The 26,656-nt window shown below is 35.4% G+C and overlaps 1 protein-coding gene across 4 annotated transcripts in view; it reads right to left on the minus strand.

Annotated features, from left to right (window-relative positions):
* LOC150109570 (solute carrier family 15 member 1) overlaps window positions 1-26,656 on the minus strand; it is a 440,305-nt gene that overhangs the window by 278,907 nt on the left and 134,742 nt on the right. For 2 of the 4 annotated variants that reach the window (XM_090409050.1, XM_090409043.1), the window contains exon 4: window positions 3,145-3,232. In XM_090409050.1, the coding sequence (XP_090265176.1) occupies window positions 3,145-3,232 (88 nt within the window). Of the gene's footprint in view, window positions 1-3,144; window positions 3,233-21,072; window positions 21,282-25,908; window positions 26,042-26,656 lie in introns of those variants that run through there. The other 2 variants (XM_090409063.1, XM_090409057.1) reach the window with 2 other exon arrangements.

Raw genomic sequence — 26,656 nt, forward strand, 5'->3', positions numbered from 1 at the left:
TGTGTTATCCACATTTCAACAATTGCTTGTTGTTTATTGATTTTTATTATTGAAGCTTTTCCTCCTTTAACCAAGGCTCACTATATCTTCAGAAATGCTAAGTTGATACTTGGACAAAGTGTGTCGTGAGTTAAACCCAGTATTTATATATATTTCGGAAACGTTTTTTAATACTGGAAAAGTGGCTTAGAACTAGGATTTTGAAAAGCAAAGCAAATGAAACAGGTGATGCTAACCCGTGTTGTAACGGGGAGTAAATCTGATACTATTAAAGTAGAAGAAACAAGCAGTTCAAAGAAAAAATACAGCAGTAGGAAATACAACGGTTCATATTTGGAATTCGGGTTTACTTGGTGTGGAGATGAAAGTGAACAGAAACCTCAATGCGTTTTGTGTTATGAAGTGTTGTTGAACGAGTGCATGAAACCTGAGAAACTCAGACGACATTTAGAAACTAAACATTGTGATGTGAAAAACAAGCCAATTGAATTTTTTTCAGCGACGCTCAAGGACACTAATTAATGGGAAAGATATTCGGCCATGGGTTCCATTAATAGCAAGGCACCGGAAACATCCTATCTCTTAAGTTTGCGCATAGCAAAAACAGGGAAACCTCATTCTATCGGGAAAAATTTACTGCTTATAGTTATAAAAGATGTGGTAAAAACTATGTTTGGCAATAAGTTTACTAAAAGATGTTGATTTGATTCCTCTTTCAAATGACACTCTCGGTCGCAGAATTAATGATACGGCAGGTGACGTAGAATCTCAGTTAATCGAAAGAGTTAAGAAGAGCCCTTATTGTGCGTTACAAATAGACGAGACTACTGATGATGCAAATGATGTGCAGTTAATATGCTGCGTAAGATATGCGCATAATAACAACATTCATGACGATATTCTGTTCTGTAGAATTTTGTCATCCCGAACAACTGGAGAAGAAATATTTCACACTCTCAATAATTACATAATACATCAAGGGATCCAGTGGGAAAAATGTGTGTGGGCTTCTGTTCGGATGGATCTCGTTCTTTTACAGGCAGGCATAGTGGGGTTGTTTCTAAGATCAAGGGAGTAGCTCCTGATATGAATCGGGTACATTGTTTCATACATAGGGAAGCGTTAGCCTCCAAAGGAATGCCACCAGAATTTAAAACTGTGCTATACAATGCTGTAATGTTAGTTAATTATATTAAGGCTCGACCGTTAAATAACAGGTTATTTTCAGTACTCCGCGATGAAATGGGCAGTGAATATATACAACTTTTGCTTCATTCTGAAATTCGCTGGCTTTCCAGGGGCAAAGTACTAACAAGGTTATTTCAATTCAGGCACGAAGTTTTATTGTTTGTAAATGTACGTAATTCTGATTTTGCATCGCTTCTTGTTGACGAAGCATGGTTATCAACAACATCCTATCTTTCAGACATTTTTTCGAAATTAAATGAACTAAATCTCTCCCTTCAGGGAAATTCTTCAACTGTTCTTGATGCCTACAACAAAATAAAGACATTCGAGAAAAAAACTGGTGTTATGGATTAGTTATGTAAAAGACAGACAGTTTGCAGCTTTTTCAACATTCGAATCCTTTTTAGTGGAGAATGATATTTTTCTTGATTCTGAGGTTCTGAAAGAATTTGTGACCACCTCAAAACTCTGAAACAGAATTTTGAAACATATTTCCCGAATAACTTTTATAAGAAATTTCTGTGGGTTCGCGATCCATTTCAGGCTTATAGTCACGAGAATGACCTTTCGTTATCGAAAAAAGAACAGTTAATCGCTTTAAAGTGACAGTGGGATTAAAATGCAATCCCGTGATTTTGGTTCGCTTCTGGATCTCGTCTTCAGTAAGAAGTGATCTCCTTCAAATAAAAACAAAATACTGAAATCGTCTTAGTGTGTGCCGATTTTCGACTGAAGTTGACCAATATTGAGCCAGATATCCAGACACTCTGTAATGGCCGAGAAGCTCAACCATCTCATTAAAAGTAAATAGTAATAACATAATTTTATCATATTATTTATTTGCTTAATAAAAATTAAAACTTTGTTCAATGATGATACACTTTTAATCGTTTACTTCTAATTTAATTAATTATGTTTCCATATACTGTATATTCAAAACATGTTTTTAGTTTTATTATGTTATAAATGGCACAGTTTTTCCCAAATGTTGGTAATCCCCACATAGGTTTTTTTTTAAATTACATAACTTAGTGGTCCGTAGAATTGTTTTGGACATTTTACTGGTCCTTGGGCTTAGAAAGGTTAAGAAACGCTGATATAGACCAAAGGGGGAGAGAGAGAGAGAGAGAGAGGAAGGGGGGGGGGAAGCCCATCTGCAAGATGGAAAGTAGGTAAATGCCTAATCCTTGAAGAGAAGAAGAAGATTTCAGATAAATAAAATACTTATTAAGATCGTGATATCTAAAAATTATTAAATGAAAAGACAAAGGTGACACAATTTAAGTATTTCTAAGATATAGAAGAGCCACGACATAAAGTCTAGATTCCACTTAGCCTTGTCTAGGAGGGAGGAAAGTCTAAATATCATTTATATTTTTAGATCTGAAACCTATTTATAATAATGTAGTATATTTTAAAATTAACCGTGTGGTTCAAATAAACAAAGCAGAAATTTTAAATATTCGATTCTTTTTTTATTATATTCACAGATGCTATTACACTACTGAATAGGAAGCATAAAAAGTGTATACATGCAGATTTACAAGAATGTAAACCCGTAAAATACGTCATTCATTTTTATTAATTCCGTTAACCTAAATACAGTATATACTAAAGAAGAACTTCTTTTTCAGAATCGCAAAAGCGCATTTCCAAGGACGGACAGCGAACTTGGAAGCGTCTGCAAACACCGGACAAAGCGCGACCTTGGAACAATTTAAATCGGCGTCCCAGATTGGTGGAATAAATCCGTGATCATTTCCAATCTCTTATTTGAATGCAAACTCAATAACATAAGTGTCATCTAAAATTAGAACTCACGCATACAAGCTCATCACCTTGAAGAAGAGTACGAAACACGAATAAAAACAATGTCCTAAAATAAAAACCTAGTTTATAGCACATAATAAGTGAAATAATCGATGGAAGATTATTCTGATCAAAATAACAGATTACCTTTCATCCCGTAGAAAGAAAACCTCTCGCAGAATTCATTCCCAATGATGAAAAACACTGATTTTGGATATTTGGATTTCTTTTCAGGCTGTAAAAGAGAATAACAAAGAATTCAGTAATCATCATTTGACATAATACATTTAGAAAGTGGGAGCAAAATTCAAACTTCAAGTTCAAAAACACTAAGTCTCCCTCCCCCGTATTCGTTAAGTCCCATGAGAACTTTCGGTTAAAAAAAAAAAGAAATATAAATTTTCGCGGAAGAGCTGCAGCCTATGATCCTTTGTTAAGAACAAATACATATCGTCCATAGGCTTGGGTCAAAGCACATTGAACGTGGAGCATAAACTAATGAAAATTGATTCAGTTAAACAAATTTCTGGAGAAGGTTTTTTATACAAGCCTGTTATTTGTACGATGAAGGTTGTTGAAAGCATATTTTATGGTGCAGACAATTATATCTTCTGGTTAGTTGCAATTTATAATAAATTCACTGTAATTACAAATTAGTAGAGCATTGTCTTCATGATGTGCCGAAGTATTTATTACGTCCTAGGGTGGGACAATTATTCTGTCAATAAACTCATGGCCTGTTATACAGTACGACGCAAAAAAAAAGTGTACTGAATAACTACAACGATATACTTTGTGGAGTAAACGGGGTTATTAACAAGGACATACTGTATATCTACGCATGATGATATGTACATCCACAACTATCGATGGAATCTTGATTGAATAAAGAATTTGGGAAATAAGCTTGATAGCGTGTAATTTTCAAGGTTAGAAGGCGGGTCATGGTGGAATACTCATTCGTTCAACATACCTCAAACATATCCGATTTTGTTCTACCAACTCCGTATGAACGAAAATATGCTCAACAATAAACGTCTTTTTTTTTTCAACATTGCTACAGCTAAATGTAATAGGGTAGACTCTATACGTGCTCTTCTATTACTGTGCATGCAGTCGAACGGCATATCTCATGGCTCGTGTACTGAAGAGGGCGTCGCAGTTCAGTATTTATTTATTTAATTTTGCGCCATACCTTGTGTGTACGTGGATGGCTTGCAAAGTTCTCGGTCTAACAATGAAAAAATGAATTTATAATTTCAAAATTATTTTTATTTTTCAACATAATCTCTCTTAAGACTAATACATTAATTCCAGCGATGCTCCAGCGCCATTATCCCGTCCCTGTAGTGGCTCTCAGTAAGATCTACAAAATATCCCTCTACAGCTGCCACCTCTTGATTCGAAGAAAAACGCGGAGCAGGGAAGAAGAGTTTTTTTAGGAAGAGACAGGAGTCATTGGGAGCCAAATCTGGGGAATAGGATGGATGTTCCAACAATTCATAATGCAGATCCCTTAATTGTTCCATTGTCAAAACACCTTTGTGGGCAGGTGCGTTATCCTGATGAAAGATGATTTTTTCTTCTGCAAACCGGGTCTTTTCTCACGAATTTTTTCGTCTAGTCTGGTTAAAAGATCAGAAGAATATTCCCCGGTTATTGTTTTACTCTTTTCAAGATAATTAATAAACAAAATGAGTTTAGCATCCCAAAACACTGATATCATGACCTTTGCTGCTGATGGAAGAACCGACTTTGTCTTCTTTGGCGCTGAACAACCTTCTGTCCAATGTTTTGACTGCTGTTTGGATTCTAGCATGTAATGGTGAATCAAAGTCTCATTCATAGAAATAAATCGACGCACAAAATCAGTTTTATTCTTGTTAAAACATTCCAAGCACTGTTCAGAGATATTCATGCGAGTGAGTTTTTGATCTGCTGTGAGCAAGCGCGGCACTCATCTTGGGCAAAGCTTTTTCATTTGCAATTCTTCATGCAAAATATATCCTACACGTTCTTTTGAAATGCCTATAGTCTCAGCAATTTCACACACTTTGACTCGCCGGGCATCCAATACCACATCCTTCACGTAGATCATCATCAAGGCTGGTACGGCCACGTTTAAATTCGGTAGCCCATTTCTTAATTGTCAAAAACGAAGGAGAAGAGTGCCCACAAACTTTTATGAACTTCGAATGAATTTCTTTTGGCGTTAAACCTTCTTTTACAAAGACTTTTATAACCGCATAAATGTTGCCATTTATGATTGAGGCCGAGAACCTTACAGACCACCCACGTATATATTCTTCCTGTTCCCAACGGTACTCTTCGGAGTATAGATTCGGAACCATGTCACCACAAGTCGTCAAGTGTATTATCATGTTGAAAGTGATTCTCAATTGACTCGTTTAAAAAGAATAGTCACAGCATCGATAATTCACAATTATCCAGAGTGCCATTATACCATTCCGTGTTAGGTTCATTTTTCTGGTTACTATAACAAGGGATCGTAGTCCACCCAAGGAGGAAGTATCCCCAAGTGGCAAATAACGTTTTCTTGGGACAGCTAAAACACGTTCATCTTATTTTCAGAAGTATGTATTGTGGTTCGTCACTCATATCACGGATGTTCAATAAATTACTGTAGAATATACTGGCTTGTGTGTCAGTACAAACCTCGATAACAGGAGACGCCTTCAACTTGCAATACTATTTTTTTTTAAATTTCTTTTCGCTGTCCCGTTTCAATCTTTTAATGCTAACAGCCATTGTCCTCTGATGCTTTAATTCGACCAACCTTTGCCAGCAAAGATTGGTCGAGCCTCTGCTACTAATGACTCAGCAAAACGTTTAAGCAAGTTTGAGCGCGGTTAGTAGTTGAAAGGGGTACAATCGTTCGATACTGTTGGCACACTCTCCCTCGATGAGTCTTTGGACTCCCCGGAGGTGTCACATAATAATAATAATAATAATAATAATAAATCACGATGGATTGATGATATCATCAGATTTGCAGGGGCGACATAGGAAAGGAGTCCCATGGTCAGACAGTTTTGGAGTGGAAAGAGTCCTGGCGTAATACTTCAACAGGAGACTTCCATGAATTAGTGTATCCAATCCAGATGCCATCAGGTTTTGAACTACCAAGGAAAACTTGATCTATCCTTAACAGAATCCGCACCAATCATGACACAGTGGCGCACCCAGAGGGGGGCCAAGGGGCCCGAGCACTCCCCCCCAAAGAAAAGGAAAAAAACACTAGAAAAATTTCCAAAAATCTTTTCCTAATTAAAATTCATTTTTCTTATTTGTTGTGTGCTACTTATGAATTAGCGATCACTGCAGATGCTCAGTTATAGGTCGTATGCGATGTGCAGTGTGTATTCGCAAAACGTCTACTCAACTCGGTCCCCCCCCCCCCCCAAGGTTAAATCCTGAGCGCTCGGCCCCCTCCAAGATTAAATCCTGAGTGCGCCACTGTCATGGCAGATATGCAGATCACCTTTACAAATGGGGCATGATTGCCTCACCTCGCGACTGTGGATCACTCCACCAGACAATTGGTCATATCACAGTAGAAGGTGCTCAACGTGCATACAATGGAAACCTATCTGACTTCATCTGCACCACACCAAGTGCAGTGTAGTCTATTCCTGAGTGTCTTCTTATGAATGTTTTATATTATGTTTAAGTATTTTGTCTATTTTATACTAAATATTTATACAGATATACTAAAGATCATTGTAATGTAACTTTTCATTTGTGAGCCATCTCTTAAATAAACAAATAAATTTGGAGTAATCTTGGAGAGGCGTTCATCCAGCAGTGGATTGACAATGGCTGATGATGATGATCATAAAAAAAGTTATCTATCTTTCTTAACTTATCAAAATGTGTTATACTGGAGGGGTTCTTCAACGAATATATTACTTTCCGGGAGTGGTATTAGTTTAGCGTTTCTTGAAGATGTTTTACCATTAATTATTTTACACTATTTTACATGCAATATTCATGATTCTAAGTGATAAAAAGGAGTTCATATAAATGCATACAGAAATCAAAAATTTATTCTTGATATACTTTGAATGAGCATTTATGCTAAGCAAGACAAATAATCATTGCTTATTATATTTGAAATTTTATTATTATTATTATTATTATTATTATTATTATTATTATTATTATCTGAGACCTCCAGGGGGTCAAGGACTCATCGAGGGAGGCTGCAAATTAACCAACCTAGCTATCATACCTTCCCTTAAATTAATTTACACTAGATGCACTCACTACCTCTAAGGGTAAATTATTCCACTCACTCACTCACTGCTCTCTCTGGGAGAAAAACCAAGCTCTTACCCTTTTCTGGACTGAGAACAACCTTAACTTCCATGGATGCCCCGTGTTCTCTCCCCGCCTTCCATATAACGAAAAATTTCATCACTTGAAATGCTATAACACCCATTCAAACAAAATAATGCATTTATTCGTTTACGCATTTTAAATTAAGGGATGCATTTGTAAATTAATAACAAAGCGAAACAAGGTATAAACTGGTCAACGAATTACTTTGATAGCAAAAGCATGTCTGTATTTCGATTATACACCCTCTGTCCAAAAGGAAACCGAACTTTTCGAAAATAGAAGAAACTAGTCGCGCCACCTGTTGTATCATTTTGTTGTCGAAAGCGGCAACCTTCATTAGTCTTGTGTCAACTGTTTATGACATTTGTTTCATTAGAAGCAGAGTTATAGTGCCAAGAGTGACAGTGTGTTTTGACAAACGGTTGATCGTCACGATATTCATGTCGTACGTGACGAATTCTCGCTATCAATCACTTCAAAACTTCGAGATAAAACTCACCATTGACAGTCTGGCCAGGCGGAACGAAACTTTTATTCAGATGTCCCTCTTCTGGTGGTCTCCTCTCAGCACACTGGCGCTTTGTTACAAGTTCATACTCAAAGCACCACCTTTCGTCACCAGTAACGATCGTTTCAAGGAAGTTTGAGTCCTTACGAGCGGTTTGAATGATCCTCGCAGTGTTCAGTTTGATATTTTTTTGGTCGTCGGTCAACTTGTAGGGAACAAGTCGCGAATTCAATTTACGAAGGGTCAAACTGTTGTGCACAGTTGATTTTGGAATCTCAAATTCATCTTCAATCAATCTCACGGACGATTTCGGGTTTTCTTTCATGAAATCACGCACATTTTGGATATTAACTTCGCTCAGTTCAGTTTTTGGACAGCCTGGCTTTTTGTCGTCCTCAAGCGTCTCACGACCACTTTGAAATCGCTTAAACACCACTCGTAAACTTCAGGCACGGGATAAGCATTCATGTTTATCCCGTGAATAAGATCGCATCAAATGCTTCAATGATAAGCATTCATTGAAGCATTTCAGTAAAACTTTTACCAAGTTAACACAAAAGTCAGTCGCAGCTCTCTATTTGAAACTCATTTTCCGACCGTTCGTCAAAACGCACTGTCACTCTTTGCACTATAACTCGGCTTCTAATGAAACAAATGTTATAAACAGTTGACACCACATTAAGGAAGGCTGCCGCTTTCGACAACAAAAAGATACAACAGGTCGCGCCACTAGTTTCATCTATTTTCGAAAAGTTCGGTTTCTTTTTGGACATAACTGTATAACTACAAGCAAGTACAGTCCATTAGGGCAAAAAGAAGACTACCTCACTACCATATAGTAATTAATGTTTAGGCGCGTTTTATTATTGATAGCAGGTGGAATGCTTTATAGACAGATACGGAGACTGGGTAATGTCATTCACCGTTTTAAATAACCACCATTATCTGAAATGGCCTGTTTAATGCACTTATAGTTTTATTGCTTTTATGTTTTCCCCTTCCTTCTGCAGAATTAGGTCAAAAATGAAATACACAACATTCAGAGAACTCTAAACACTTCTTTAATAGATGTCTATGGATGACAATTTTATTATTATTTTTTTTATTTGCAAAAATCGGAATATTTCAGTATTATTTAATTACAAGTTCATATGCTATGTAAATAACCACTGCAATTTGCGAGATTAGCGACTGACATTGAACAGTACTTAATTACTATATGGTAGTGGCGCGACCTGTTGTATCTTTTTGTTGTCGAAAGCGGCAGCCTTCCTTAGTGTGGTGTCAACTGTTTATAACATTTGTTTCATTAGAAGCCGAGTTATAGTGCAAAGAGTGACAGTGTTTTTTTTTTTTTTTTTTTTACTATTCCAGCGCATTTATAACCCCTTTTCGCTTTCAACTACTGTGAAGAGCTTTTTATATATTGCAATGTTTCTTAGAACTCTGTTCCAAGGATCCTAGGATACCGCGGAAACTGATAGGGATTTCGAGAGCACATAGTTGTTTATAATTGTATCAGATGTTTTTGAGGAGGATACAAATTTTTATTAAATGGACTTCTTTCTCTTCTTTATATAATAGTCATGCTACTGTTTTAATTACTTTATTATTTGTATCATATGTTTTTTTGATTAAAATATTTTGCAAGCATGGGAAATTTTCGTAAGGGCTCAAAAAAAAAAAAACTTTAAAAATATTGATATAGAGATTACGAATAGGAACAAGGTTTGAAGTGACAAATAAAATCCTTTACTACTATCCATTCATGCAAGCATTTATTGCTTCCTTCTTGTCAAAATGCGATGTGAATTTTGCGGTTTGATCATTATGTAACAGTTAATCGCTCCCAATCAGAACAGTTACGTCACTTTCGCAAATATTGGCAACTTCTCAAACAGCAAGCTTGTGATGTCCTTCAAACCGTACTTTAAGGGTTAAATGTCCACAAACTGGCCTCGAGCTATTATCCGTCTTCAATTAACGACTGATAGATTAAGGTCGAACTGTCACACTAAAAATATCTTATAAAAATGGTCACCTTTGACAAAAACATGTTTACTAGTTCGAACAGATGTCGCAAACATTTCACCGCAATGTTTGAAATTGGTAAAAGTGCATCAAGGCCATTCTCCCTCTTACTTCAGAAGAGAAGACGAAGACAAATTATAGCTTAAAAGACACGTAATAACGTAGATGTTTCATTAGGTAGCTGAACAAATATCAGTCACGCGTTTCGTGTTAACCGCCGCTGTTCGAGTTCTATTAATGCATTATTATTTCTGTTAATTTGTAACAAACAGTAAACAGATTAAATTATGCCATTATAATAGCTTATATTAAATATAATATAATAGTTTATATTTCATCATCATCATCATCAAATTCCTGACATGTACCTCAAGGGGTGTACAGGATATGATAGTACTACATGAAAAATTTACATCACTACTAACTTCCTATCAACAATTTTTCTCCAAATCAGTCTGTTACTTGTCAGGACTCCAACATTATCAGATCTTATATTTCTATCGTCTAAGGCACTTTGTACCGTATCAATCCACCTATATCTTGGTCTTCCACTGGGTCGTTTTCCTGTCAACCTGGCAGAGAACACTTGTTTTGCTAATCTTTCCTCGCCCATTCTGTTCAAGTGACCATACCACCTGAGATTAGCTCTGCTAACGCATTCCTGGATGCTGACAATGTCAAGTTCTTTCCTAATATCCTCATTTTTAATATGATATTGCCATTGATGCAATCTGTTCACGCCTCTAATCTTTCTCAGGACTCTCATATCTGCGGCCTCTAGTCTTTGGTCAAGTGTTTTACTTCTGACCCAGCTCTCAGATTCATAAGTTAAAACAGGTTTGAACACTGTCTTGTATACAGCTAATTTAGTGTTCCAACTAATTTCTCTCTTATTCCATATGAATTTATTCAATTCATTGCCTACCATACCAGCTTTGCTGATTCTGCTGTCTATTTCCATATTTAATTCACCATCTTCAGTAAAAATCGTACCTAAGTAGCTGAAATGTTTTACTTGTTCCACAGGATTCCCCATTCACAACACAGTAGATATTTTCAACAATTCTACCTATTTTCATTGTCTTTGTCTTTTTAATGCTAACCATCATGCCATATCTATTACAACAGTTATTCAATTTAGTCAGGGAATCTTGCAAACTTGTAACGGCTTTATTTAGAAGTATAACATCGTCCGCATAAAGCAAAGAGCTGACATTCACATCTCCAATTTTGATATCAGGTCCAATACCACTTTTTTTCATGATATGATCCATATAGATAATGAATAAAAGATTGGATAATGTACATCCTTGTCTCACACCAGATTTAACATTACACCATCTTCCTGTACTTCCTTCAATTATAACTGCTGACTTACAACGCAAATAAAGACTAAGTATTGCTTGATATAATGCCCCATTCACACCATATAATTGTAGCGTATTGAATAGCTTCTCTCTTGGCACCTTGTCATATGCCTTTTCCAGATCGACAAAACTTAAATACAGACTTTGTTATATTCCCATGCTTTCTCAACTGTTTGTCGTAAAGTGAAGATCTGATCCTGACAGCCTCTATTTGTCCTGAATCCAGCTTGTTCTTCACCAAGCTTTTCTTCCACAATTCTTCTCAACTGTTTCTCAAGTATACTTGCATAGATCTTGCCAGGAACACTCAGTAGTTCCTGGCTAGATCTATTCAGTTTTATTTCCCTTTTTATATATGGGTACTATGAGAGCTCTACTCCAATCATCGGGAATTCGTCCCTCTGTCCAGGCTTTCTGAACTATGCAGTGCAGCCACTGTAAGACTCTTATACCACCATACTTCAGCATTTCTGGTCGAATATCATCTACTCCTGCTGCCTTTACACATTTCAAGCCTTTGATGGCTTTTTCTACTTCAAGTATGCATATGTATTCCCGACTGTATGCCTGTTGAGTGTTTTTTACCACTGTGCTATCACTGCTTGTTTCATTTAGCAATTTTTCGAAGTAATTACTCCATACTTCAAGGATATCTTTTTCTCCTGTTTTCATGTCACTTTTATCATCTCTAACTCCTTTTACAGCACTCTTTCCTCCATTTCTAAGCTTCTTCAACAACCTCCAGAATATCTTACCACCTTCTGGATATTTATTTTCTATGTTCTTGCCAAAGTCCTCCCATGACTTTTGTTTACCTAGTTTTACACAGTAGTTTATATTTGTTAACTCGAAATCAAATCAGGCTCAAGAATTAGAAAAGATCCTCTCCATGGAATCACGGGCTAGTCAGAATCACACTAGGCTAAGAGAGTGTATGAATTGAATAAGGAAAATTAATTTCCAAGGTTTTAGAAAGACCAGTCAGAAGAGCTGCGAGAATTTCAAGCGAGGTCATATCTCACCTTTGAAAAGGTGTCACTTATAAATGATTATGCTCTTTACCTCCCGAAATCTGATTCTCAGTAAAAGTTTTAAATTACGCTACAGCTGTCTGTTACGCTAAAACTATTATTACTGCTAAAATTAATCGTCTAAACTATTCTGTCTGCATGTCGGCTAAGTTGATATTTGATTCAACCATATCTTCAGGATACCTAGGAGAGAATTTCCAAATTTCAAGGATTGATTATTCCCTGAGTGATTTTAAGCAAAAAAAAAAAAAAAAAAGAAAAGAAAAAGTTTATAAAAATTGAGTTCAATTTTTGATCGATATGAAGATAAGGTAACTGAAAAAAAAAAAAAATTGCACAGCCATGTTAATTGTTGTGTTGAACCCTTATTTTAGAAGTTTAAAACAAATATCATCTGAAAACTCACTCTTAAGTTGGAAACAATTATTTTAAGAAAAATGTACACATTAATCTATGGATTAAGTATGGAGAACTAGATTAATCAAGATAAAGTCGGTTAGGTTGTTTGAAATTACTGCGAAGCAACTAAACTCTGAGGCCAGTATTACTGTTTGTTAATTGAGTGGGTTCTTCTGGCAGATTTGCTTGTTTTGCAGAATGAAAAACCCAAGTTTCCGAGAGAAAAAAAACCTTGCCGCAGCTGAATAACATCGGCTAACTCACCTTCGCTGCAGAAGCGTTTCAAATTTTGCATGAGAATCTTTCACCAGACAATCCATGTTCATTACGAGTATCGCGCACATCATCACAGTAAATACAACTTTATCTGCCAATAAAAGTGTACATGTACGTATCAGGATTTGCGGGCACCCACTGACAAGAGTCCAGTGGCAGGTCATAATCTGCTTTTTTAAGATAATGTATTTCTTGCAAATGTTACGGATGCAACTGTGTTTTGCTCAGTACTTTGCAAACATTCGTTTTAGAAACTTAAAGCACATTAATTTGGTCATTAACACGTTCAGATACAACATATCCTGTTTCTCGGCGAAAATTTATATCAGTAATTGATGATTAAGGACAAATATGATTAATAAATCGTTGTCGGAATTTCTTAACAGCGGCTCTCGCATTTCCATTCTCGTTTTAAAACAGTCAGAATCTTTTCAGCAAAATGCATGCAATCAACTCAGTGTGCGTGCGTACCCACATACACATGTGTTGAGTTGTGATTATTATTATTATTATTGAGTTGTTAGTACTGAGTTATTATTATCATCAAAAGCTGCAATATCTAAGCAGTGAATAGTCTTTAAAAACTGTAACAACTACAAAACTCACTTAGATATAAACTGAATGGAATTTCCTTTACAGAGAAATGGAAGGAAAAGAAAAAGAAAAGGAGACAGAAAAGAAAATAAAGACTTGCATACACTTATGATTATTTTTGTAACAATTTCGGACTCAGAGAAAATAGGTTGTTGCTTACAACTATTTAAATATTTATATCACGGAATTATTCTAAAATTGCAAAATGTGTAATTTTTAAGAGCGGTACAAAATGGTTTGGATTACAAAAAAAAATAAAAAATCGACAATGCAAATGACCTAGCGTCACAAAATGCTATTCACGCTGGTACTGTAAGGTTTTTAAAAGTCAGCTTTCCTAACTACTTCCCGGGAAGTTTCATGCACGAGTTATATAGGTTACAGTTCTTTTTCTTTATTTCCTACTCACTGTTAATACATGTGCAAAATACGCGTGGGGTTTTATGTTTATGTTCCTAATCAAACCAGGATATACTGTATGCTAAACTCTTTCCCCCCCCCCCGAAACTATTACCGATCGTTGCGCTATAAAATTATTTCTGTGCTGTTTATAACGTTATTTCTATTACTTATTTTATCAGGTGAATTTAACTATACATAAACGCCTATTAGTACCTCTCTGCAGGCATAAGAGCCTTCGGCTTAACCGATTTAGTAATTTTACTTGGAGTTTTACAATACCTGTCAAGTTCCTTCGATTTAGTTCCGTCATTCGTGCAAAAATTTTAAATAAAAGAAATCATTCAAATTAAAATTTGTGTAAATATAGAGAATTTAGGAAAGACCTGTATTTGATTTTTACATATCTAGAAAATGTATATTATAGAATGCTATGGTGGATAGTAAGGCATGCTTTCAAAAAGAACGATATCCAAAACGAATGTATCAGAATTATACTATAGTGTACATCTCACTGCACACCACCTCAACATTAACCGCATAAAATTAATGGAAGATCAAACTCGAGTTGTAGAACCCATGCGCTTTGATTCTCAATCTCATCTTCGTAATCAAGGATAACTTATTACAAAAACGAATTAACGATTTCTGAAGAATATTAAAACCAAAGCAGCAGGTATCAATCAGCTCCTGGACTTCACAAAGCAATAAAATGTAAGCTGTGCGAAAGGAAACCCAGAAATGAATCACTGACCCCACCCCTCCAGAGACTGCCAGTTTCGATAGGTTTAATAATACGACACTAAACTGAAAAGTATTTGCCAATCTTTTCATTTTTATGTGACATGTTGCAATATTATAAATATCTCGAACTATGCAAATAAAAGATGAACGGCTAATGAGTTTTTTATATAATTCCAGCAGGTGGCAACACTGTACTAGCTGCGATATACAGTATCTTCCCTTACGACAACTTACTGTTTATCTACTAAATCTAATAAGTTTCTATTTCTGACAATATCTAAGAGTTTCCATCACTTTTTTCTATAGGCCTATAAGAAATTCAAAACCTTTCAATGATTCTAATTAACTAAATTGGATAGAATGATCTATATCCTCCCATGTAATTAATACTATTAGCATTGCTGAGCATCCGGTATTGGTAAATATTCTAAACTAATCACTTAAAATTAATGAAGCGTGTGTGGTGAAGGGGAGAAATGTACGTAAGATTTCTGCTCAGCATCACGTAAATAATCCGGAGTGGCAAAACTTGTTGGTTCTATTAATACAAGTGTCAATGCTCCTACTGCATGTATTAGCGATGCTTCTTTCCGTTTAAAAAATCTCATCTTAAAAAAAAGTGAAATTTTTTTTATCTTTTTTAATGAAGAGGGGTTATAGTGATTGAAGGTCACAGGAGTTGAGTTGAGTGACTTTTCTGTTTGACATCGCCCCGCCCAACGTTCCACGTTAGCGCAGTGTGAAAAGAAATATGTTAACCATTTCACAACCGCATACTTTAACATCTAAGATGTCTTGTCCCCCCCCCTTCTCTCAAAGAAGGAATAATTCTAAGATTGCGTAAGAAAAGGATCCGCCTCGGATAAGAGAGCCGCTCTTTATTTTTTAAAAGTCCTTATAATTAGATTGCATGACATGCATTTAGCGTCGGTATACCGTCATAAACTATCATGGACAGTTCCCGCTTTCTGTCATTAGATGATACTACCCTATCTGTTAATTACATTATTGGCCAAGTAAAAACTCCTCGCTTAAATAGTTAACATTAATAGCTCCTCTTTCGAAACTATTAAGAATTATCAAGTGCCTTCTTCTGTTTCTTTGTGTAGATATAGAGCATTTAGGAAAGAGAAGATCTCTGTGAGCGAGGCAGATACTTGGGGAAACTCTCTCTCTCTCTGCCCAAATGTATCTTAAAACTGAAGTTTGGGTGGTGGAGGTGTAATGGCAACCAAAGATGGACGTCCATATACCAAGAGAAACTATTTGGGCCTTTGGTTGTAGTGACCGAACGAATGAACATTGACATCAGTGCAACATCTCTAGGTAATGCAATGCAATGCATCCTACGGTGTGGCAATTGTATGAAATAGCTCCCTGTCTCTTTTAACATGACAGTACACTATGTCATGCATCATGTTTAACCGCAACAAAGTTGATAATGCGAAAAAACTCGAGTGATCTGCACAGATCACTTTCAATTCAAAAGAACACTTTGGAACGATCTGGAAAGTTGGGTGTGGCACAAACCAGCATGCTCAACAACGGTACACGGACTGTGCCATTGGTAAAAAGAATGACCTAATGTGCATAAATCATATTATCACAAACTGGTGGAGAGTATGTTCACATACTCTTCACCAGCACCCTGATCACACCTTCCACTAACAACAGTGGAAGGTGGGCTCAGGGCCCAGATCATACCTTAGTCATTGGGATATGTACGATTTAAGTTCCTTTGAATTATAGTAATGTTCCAACACTTCTAGCATAGTTATAATCTATGATGTGATGATAACTTGTGTGAGAAACACATCGTTTTTTTTTGGGGGGGGGGGGCTAGAAAGGAAGTGCAAGACACATTAGAAGTATAGAGGAATAGCCGTGCCTTCAATGTATCCTTGGGTGATCTTGTGATGACCCTTGAGGGGCATATTATAACTAGGGTAATAAAAGGGTGCAAAGAAGTTCAATCACATTTGGAATCACTGTTGCAGACTGGGAAATTACTGATGGGGACATTATGGGATGTAGTTCGTGAAATGAACTAAGAGAACTGGTGTATCGTCGTGGGCATTTAGACAACTTATGAAATGCAATGATAGATGTATGTAGCAGAATTCTGTTCAGTGAAATAGAAGCATGAACAATTTCACCACACAATGGAGATGCATATACTTTGGTGAAGGTGGGATTAATAGGAGACTGGATAAAGAATGAAAACATCAGGAAGAGTGTAAATGTGTGTTGTATTGTTGAGAAGATGAAAGCGGAATGTCTGGGAGACGGGGAGTTTGACATCAGATGAAGGTCTGAGATATGCGAAGAAGAAATTGCCGGCCTGGTTGGCCGAGTGGTTAGCGTATCCGTTCTCCAGCCAAATGGCTGCGGGTTCGAATCTCACCGTGGGCATGGATGTTTGTGAAAATACTACTGGTAAGCGGTAGATGGCATTGGTATAATTATGGTTAGTTGTAGTTGGTGGGTTGAGTGGTGGAGACAGGGAGTTATAGAGCAGGTGCCCTCCCTCGATGAGTCTTTGGACTCCCTGGAGGTGTCACGTAATAATAATAATAATCAGATAAAACGTGATGAGCAGAATGCGCTGTAAGGGGAAACTGAAAGACAGTAACTATGGTTAGACATAGGAAAACATAGAGAGAAAGGACCACACTTTGGAAAAAAGTAGGACAAGGAGCATCTTTTGTTCATTAAAGTGACCGATTCTTTCCTATATGAAATTTTAAAGCGCAGCGAAAACAGATCACAAATGTTGATTTTCAAAAAGCCAAACAATTAGCCGAGCTGGCTATGTAGCCTGAATGAAAGAATATGAGCAATATTCAGTACAGTTTCGATTCCCACAAGAGAGAGAGTGGAGAAATATGAGAGAGGCCTTTGCCCAACAGAGGGATGCAACAGCTAATAACAGACAGCAGCAGCTATAGTTGATAACCTTTACTAGCTTTCTGAGACAAATAAAGGTTATCATCAACTAACTTATAACCAGTAGTGAGCTATAAGGGACTCGCGCGAGCACTTGGTTACATTTTTCTCAAATTTGCCAGCCCCTTATTCTTCTTATTTAATAATCGTGTAGAACTAGAAAATACCACCGTGGAATGTATACATGCTACTTTAAATTCATACGGATTTTCTGATAACTACTGTATACAAAAAAATCATTTTATTGCATTTTGTTCTGATGGAGCTAGTGTAATGTTAGGAAACAAATCAGGTGTTGCAATCAAACTTCTACAAAAATTTCCCCAAGTTGTAATTTGGCATTGCGCACATCGTTTACACTTAGCATTAAACGATTCGATAAAAAACATTAAAGAAATAAATCATTTTGAAATATTTATAGATAAGTTATATGCTTTTCATCATCAATCACCAAAAAATCAACGAGAATTAAATACGATTTCAAAAGACCTTGGTATCGAAATTTTAAAGATCGGCCGTGTCTTTGAACCAAGATGGGCAGCTTGCAGTTTACGAACGGCTCTTGCTTTGTGGAGAAATTACTCAGCTTTATTTTGCATCGAACGATAAATATAAGGGCTTTTTCAACCGACTTCTCAATTTGGAATTTTTAAAAAGATCTAGCATTAATGATTGATATCCTACAGGAATTATCATATCTGTCAGAAGCTCTACAAAGTCGCAATATAAGTATTATAAGGGCTAAGTTAGACTTTTTTTTTTTTTTTGCTCGACGATGCCAGCCCTTTGTTAAAATTTCCATAGCTCACCACTGCTTATAACCGATCTTTGATTAAGCTGGAAGAGGTTGCACTGTGCACCTACTTGTAAAACTGAGAAGTCAGAGGAAGACAAATTATTTACGACACCAAAACGTAAGCAAATATTATAGGTTTCAAATGATAAAGAGATATTCATCTTTCCCCAAGTTCAGTAAATCGAAAATTATATTTTTCAGCCCATGACTATCAACTCATTCGATATCTATTGATATGCGATATGGTCAAGAGATAATAAACAATCGGTATCAAAATAATTATGTGATATTTATCAGCGTAACAATCCATCATAAATATGGACTGTACGACAATAAAGTAGGTCAATTTTCGAAAAACAAGATAATGTGTTAGGAACGGTTACTGACTAATGCCAAGGTCAATGCATGGTAATACAAAATACAAAATGATGCTTAAAAGTTATTACAAGCCCTCTTCGCTGTATACTGTTGCAACTGAAAAGCGGGAAAAAAAAAAGTACTATAATGATGTTTGTGAAAGTCTTTAGGTTATAGATGAATTGCATTACTCGGTATGAGACCAATGCCCCGTAGCTCATTCAGTACAGACTAAGCCCTTTGTCGGAAAGACCTGGGTTCAATCCCCGTCCATAACGTGAGGAACTTTTATCTGGTCTCTTTCGACTAAAGGTGAGTTAACCTGTCTCATACGGAGGTGGAGGGTTTTTTCTCCCAGTAACTCAGGTTTTTCATCCTTCAAAACGAGCAAACCGGTCCCGTGAACACACACACGCGGCTACAGTGATAAAATATATTACGGCAAGAAAGACAAAGGAAACCACCTTGCTCATATAGCTAGCTACCCCCATCAGCCATATGGCTGAGGGAATAGGATAGGTATGAGACCACCTACTGGAGATCTGAAGTGGCTTGAAAAAAAGTACTATATTTGGTTTCTTAGAACAGGGTTTCTAGAATACGTAAAAAATAAAAAAGACCCAAAACGTAGAGTCTAGCTACAATATTAAAGTACTATAGGTTTACATCCTATCGTGAGTAGAATTCACATCAAAATGATATTTGTGAAAATATTAAGTTAATTATCATATTTTATTAAACAAGACCTTTTAAATCGAATAAATACGTCCGAAATGCCTCTGAACATTATTCATCCCCTCCCACCAAAAAAAAAAGAGTAACTGCCCTTTTTGCTTACCATGGCATATACATGCAGTCAGTGGCGTAGCTAGAGTTGTTGTCACCTGGGGCAGTCCCTGAGTTTGCCGCCCCTCTCAATACAAAAATACTTCAAAAAGTCAAAACGACGTGTAGGGAAATAAATTAAAACACTATGTTTATTTTTGAAGTAAAACTTTAATTTCAACATACTAAAATGTTATTTTTCTTGCTTTTCTGTCAGCAAAATCGTCGATGATATTGGCGAAGTCTATTTCATAATAATGTAGGTAATTCTTAATCAATTTTATTTAGAAAAACTTCTCTCACAACTAGCAACACTTACAGCAATTGTGAGGAAAATTCGCAGTAGTATTACAATATTTGGAAATGAGTTCTCCAGACTGAATTTTAGAATTAACGGCAAAAGTTCAAGAAGGTTCAATGTGTCGCCCGGGGCGGACCCCCCCCCCCCCAGCTACGACACTGCATGCAGTGTGCAACATTTTTTTTTTTTTTATTTAGCTGTTCAAATTTCTGATGTGATTCTTAGCTTAAATGGAACCATACTTTCTAAAATTGATACTATAAATGACGATTTCTAGTCCAAACCTATGTTTTGTTGTCTTTATCAATGTATGATTTCACCGTGAAAAAAAAAAAAAAAAAGTACTACAATGATTTAACGTTATACTCATATAAATTAGTTTGTCGGGGGGAGATTAATTTAAGTCAGTTGAACCATATTGTGGGGCTAACTAGCTGATCCGAGGATCATAGGCTACGCCCTCTTCAATATACAAACTTCATTTATCAAAGATATGTTTTGTAGTTCATTTAAATTTAAATTGACTATCAAACGTATTAATCCGATTCTTTGCAAAGAATACAAATGGCATTTGAAGGCAAACTCAATGGAGTTCAGAGGCTCGACATCAATACATGTTGTAAATACTGAGTCTTGTTTTGTTAGATAGTGCAAAATGAAACACCTGTGTTTGATTTTATTAAAAAGCAGATTTCACTAATTAACTCGGATTGCTTTCTTTCAAACTACCGAAATGTGAACTGATGTATACTGTAAGACTTCTTGGAAAAAACCACAGATTTTTCTTGTCTATTTCACTTTGTTTCATCTGCAAAAGTCTGAAGATTTGTTAAAAACATCAGTGCTTTCAACAAACATGGAAGAATTACCAAGCAATTTCACCAAGTAAATCGATTTTAAATTAAACAAAATTTACTACAGAAACTTAAAAATCGTTAGAGAAAAAAAAAAAGATTTTATCATTTTCTGCATAAGAAATCATGCATAAATGCCGTTAGAAAGTTCTACAAAAAAAAAAAAAAATCTAACTCAGAAGAAATCCAAATAATGAACGAACAACAATATCGAATAATGACCGGAAGTTAGCTTCAAAGCAAATTATAAAATACATATATATATATATATATATAAATACTTACCATTTTTTCCTTTTGTTTTTCCATAATGTATGAAACCCTATAAATAGGTCCAATCTGCTAACAAATACCAAATGTTTCTTAATTTCGTTTGTAGAAAAACGCCAGAACGCTACCACCACGATCGTCAGACGTGTGCAACCGTGTCAGTGTGAGAGAATAAACAATTCGAAGATGAAGAACAAATCCGGCACTTAACAGGTTTAGAAGGCTGACAACCTAGTCTCTTATATAACCGAACGTCGCGCGTCACGTGACCTGCTGTTAAGCACTATAATACAGCAATAGAAGAGCGTCATGTTATCGCCGACTGCTTTCAGGTGTTGCGAACGGCGCTCTCTCGCAGAACGACGATAGTAACGTATGATAACAAACATGCCGCTAATCTAATCCCTCTCATCATTGTTACAACCTGCATTTGCAACAACGATTTACTAAGAAATATATTAAAAATTTAACTCTTCATGCAGTTTTCAACTTGTGTAATTCCACACTTAAATCTTTCTGATAAATTCCTTCGTTTCTGTTGAAATTATCAGTTTTACATCACTGACGAAGTAGGACAAATTCGTTTTTTTTTTTAAAAAAAAAAAAACAAGAGAGACACGCTTGATAGTGTTAGCTGGATTAATGATTTGTTATACAATAAACAAAAAATACAGTTCGTTTTCAAAAATAAGATGTGTATACATTTTCAATTAATTAATTGATTAAAAGATATTCAAACAAAATGCTACAGTGGTTATCCAAAGTTTGACATCCTAAAAGTGAACTAAATGATATTTGGAATTCAGTTGACATTTTGCATGTAACTTCAATAACAAGCGACAAATAAATATTTTCAATACTGATAGAAATAGATATCAAACTTTACAGTGTTTATTTCTTTTAATATAAACTGCATAATTTTGAAATAATATTATATGTTTCTGACGTTGTTGTTTCTTTTTTCACTTGAAACCAAGTACGAAATTTTGAATGGATGTTATCACAAACAAAATTAGGAACCATACTGCGTACTCATCAAATAATCTCTACCAGATGAGTAGATTCCGGGTAGTCTCTCTCTATATCCGGATTATTTTAGAATTGGTGTGTTAATCTTGTCTTGGCCCATGTTAATCCCAGCTGTCGCTGGTCAGCTGATAGTGGCAGATGCCATAAATACATATGTTCTTCGAAACTGGTTTTGCTTGAGGGAAAAAACTCGTGTTGTGTGTGTGTGTGTGAGAGAGAGAGAGAGAGAGAGAGAGAGAGAGAGAGAGAGAGTGGGGGAGGGGGAAGTAAAATTTCTGTTGTTTAATTTTTTTTTTTTTTGAACTATGTGGGGCGGGCTCACAATTGTCGTATCTTATGATTTTACCGAGTAAACAAACAAATATGCATCTTATTATGGTAGACAAAAAAGAGAAGAAAAGGATAAGATGTTCATGATATTAAATACGAATATATTGCAAAAGAAAATTCAAAAAGAAAGTAAAGCATGCCATAGGATCTTATTTAATGACAAGATTATTAGAGAACTAATTAAAGTTATTAAGAGATATATTGTTATATCTCCGATAAATGATGCTGAATGTTGGCTAATTCTCAATCAGTTAAAGCATGTACTAGATCAAAACTAAATCAGGTGAGTTATGTGTTTGTTTATCACACTTTCCAAAAATTAATCCCATTTCAAACGAAAAACGGGAGTAAATTTCAATATAATTCTGTCATATATGTTTGTACCATTATTGCAGATAAGAATTATCTTAACATAATTCTCAAAGGATATGCTTTATGACTATTTTAATGCTTTAAGCTGATATCCTTTTTATTATGCTATCCGGAATGCACTTTGGTTGCTTAGCATTTTTTTTTATAAAATTCATATTAAATCTCGCCTCAATGGGATTCGTTTCAAAATACATTGGCAACAAAATTTCAACATGTAGGTCTGATCAAGAACGATCCAGACTGAAGCTCTTTTTGTATCATTAAGAATTTAGAATTTTTTGCTGCTTGATTTTAATTCTTTAAATTTTTCGTTCCCACCAATAGATAGGATATTCTATTTGTGGGCTAAGATTTTTATTTAGTATATTTAATATTATTATTACATAATCAGAAAATAATAAGAGACCGCAAGCATGAGACTTTATTAAGCCATTTCACGCTTGCAAAGTAAACTTGATGTAGTCTAAAGAGAGAGAGAGAAGAAAGAGCATATCATTAATCAGAGAACGAATTTGAAGAGTATAAGTTGGGAAATTCAAGTACGCATGGTTATAATCATTAGCAATTCTGGACGTCATCGCAGTCCTCTTAATTTCGTTTTGCACTATCTACTCTTTTTTTTTTTTTTTTAAATTTCAAAGCTGAAATTTAAGATCAAGAGACAAGGAAAAAATTAACTCATTACTATTAATTTTTCTTATCATAGTATCCATCCTAGCTTATGTTAGCAAATTAAATGATCTGGCCAAAGAACTCCACAATCAATTTTGCAACCTTCGAAAACTTAAGCCAACATTCACTTTTTTGGAAAATACTTTGATTTCAACAGAGAAAATTTCCTTCACAAGAAACTAGATTTCTAGAATTAAATCTTATAACAGCTTTTTCTTTTGCACTTGTGTTAATTCTAACCGGATACGCTGTTGATATAAAAAAGAAAATAAATAAACTATGACTGTTCTGAAAGAAAGCTGTTTGATCTTGAAATTAAATATTGTATTCCGAACATAAATACTATCACCCATAATGGGGTGATGGCATGATCATATTATACGTTCAGCAAAATGATCATTATTGAGTGAAATTCAGGGAGAAAAAATATATATTCACTAGATATGGCTTTCGACACACACAGACACATTAAAACTCATAGTTTTGACTTCAATGAACGAGATATGTTGCCTGCTTAAGACACACACTGACGAGAAATAAACTCGACATACAGAGTTCAAATCCGAATCCTCGGCAATTTTTCCGTGTAACGGTGGAATTTTCATAATAGATTATAACAGATTACAGAATAAGGTGATAACTTACTCATAAGCATTGATCGTTATCAGCAGAAGCGTCCATTATGATTGGTATAATCCGGTATAATTATGATGCCATGTTGTAAACATAACTATCACTGATTATTCACCCTTTTTTATTTATTTATTTTTTTTTTATGATGATCCCACTAACGAAATGTTGAAAGTCATATAACATTACTATCAAGGTTGATCATAGATAAACCAGTCGGGCATCGTACTCTGGAGGCCAAACATGGTTTTTCAAATCGTTTCCAATAAGCAATGTGATGATCTCATGCTGGGAGATGCTAATCATCTACCGGAATAAATAGGTTAACGGATAATTTCAAATCATCAACAGGCGCTTTAGTCTTATACTAAATTATAAATGCTAAAAAAAATATTTGTACACATTACGAGTTAGTGTGCTAACAGATATGCTAAGAGATATATTTGTAAGCTTAACATACCTGAATATACAAGCTTTAATTACATTAGTAATATTTAATAGGGTTTAAATTTTCTTTTTTCTTTTTTTTTTCTTTAAAGGTACATCAGGCTTCAACATCTCTCTCTCTCTCTCTCTCTCTCTCTCTCCCCAGGTTTTAAATACACTTGACTGAACAGCGATGCACAAGCCCTGACATCAAGTAGTAGTCTAAGGGAAAAGCATGATTTAAACTGTACGAGGGTATACAGCGAATTATTTATGGTATGAATATGGTTTCAAATATGGAGGGGGGGGGCATTCCTACATCAGAAATGCTCACTTTACTCCGAATTTCTTGTATCAGCCGGAGTGGAAACATCGCCGCTAGAGGGAGCGGCGACGTTCTTCCCATATTATCTGCAACAGTAATAAATAAATAAATTGACGTCGATGGATTACTAATTTTTCAATTGCAAAAATCACGTAATCTATCGACCTTCATTTATTTATTGATGTAAGCAGAAAAAAAAAAAAAAACAGTAGGACGATGTTTGCGTACTTGACTATTGATCTGAAAAATCAAACATGTAAAACAAATTCATTGTAAACTCTTTGATGGCAATCAAACAGGAAGGCGGTTGGCAGATTTTGCAGCAATGCAGAAAAAAAGCATTTTTTTTTCACGCTGCATTTAGGTCTTTCCTTGTTGTTACAGAACAAAATTTACTGCACTATTTACCGAGTTACAGACAGTGTCTAGCTGTCGTTCAGTACAGCAGGAATCGTAATTAAAACAGTCCGTTGAAGGTTGCATGTCACCTTCAACAGAAAGCATCTTGCAAACCTGTGATTAATGAGCTGAAGGTGTGAATATACGATCAGTTGATGATGCGAGAGGAGCAGAAACTAAAAACAGATGCTCCAATCATCACTAAGCAAGCAAGTAAGCATTGAATGTTTTATCATCCGTTGAAAGAAAGAAAAAAGTAGCACATTTAGTATATTTCGATGAACAACATCGACATGAAAGGTATTTAATTCAATTTTTATTTGATCTTTTAAGATTTTATTTGGTAAACTGAATAATGAAATTAATGACTAAAATATCCTTTATAATAGTACTTGCAGATCTAGACGTTTTTAGGAGAGCGATGGAAAATATAATTTACTTAATTTTTCGCTAATAATATTTATTTATGCAAGTAATCAGTAGAGAGGTCAAGTTTACACGAATAATTCAGCAATAATTGATATAGTTAAGATCAATTAACCTTCACCAATGTGATTTCATTGCAGCTATGCACACATCCAGCAATAGGGCCAATCGAAAAATAATAATAATAACAACATAACAAAATAAAAATAAGTCAATAAAATATTGCAGATATTTTGTCTTACTTCCTACGTATCAAGCGTGATCGAACACAAGTTTGTTACACAGAGGAAGGATGTGATATAAAACTGTTTAGAATGTTTCTATAATTCAGAAAAATTTTGAAAAAAAAAAAAGAACACGAAACTATAGCTCTATTATGCGTCACTTTCATGTTGCTCAACTCTTTCTATCCAGCAGCAATAACTCAGTTGTGTTTTGGCACTGTTTTTGTTTACTGTTATTTAGTACTGTTAGCACGTTTCAGCAAGCCAACATTAGAATAGCTACGCGTGTGCATTACATTTTGTGTATTCTTCTTCTTCTTATGGTGCTATCTTCTATCGCAGGTCAGCGACCATCTTGGTAAACAAACTACATTCTTGCGTTAATCAGAGCCGTTGTGCGCTGCTCTTTCCTGTCCACGTCTTGATGTTGCCAAACCATATGCTTTATCTTCCTCTAGTTCCTTTGCCATCAATTCTTCTTACCAAAATAGTTTGTAGAAGTTGGTATTTGCTGTTTCTCATGATGTGGCCAAGATATGATGTTTTTCGTTTCTTCATTATTTCTACAAGATCTTTAGCTTTGCCAATGGATTTTAAGACATCTTCACTGGTAATTTTTTCTGTCCATGATATCTTTAGCATTCTTCTGTATAGCTACATCTCAAAGGCTTCAATTTTCTTGATAGCTGTCGCCTCCAATGGCCATGTTTCAACTCCATAGAGCAGAATAGATCACACGTAGCATTTCAGCATTCGGCATCTAACT

The sequence above is a fragment of the Typopeltis vanoorti genome, chromosome 2 (genome assembly GCF_054136105.1).
Source record: "Typopeltis vanoorti isolate ZY-2024b chromosome 2, IOZ_Tvanoo_1.0, whole genome shotgun sequence".
Lineage (NCBI taxonomy): Eukaryota > Metazoa > Arthropoda > Arachnida > Uropygi > Thelyphonidae > Typopeltis > Typopeltis vanoorti.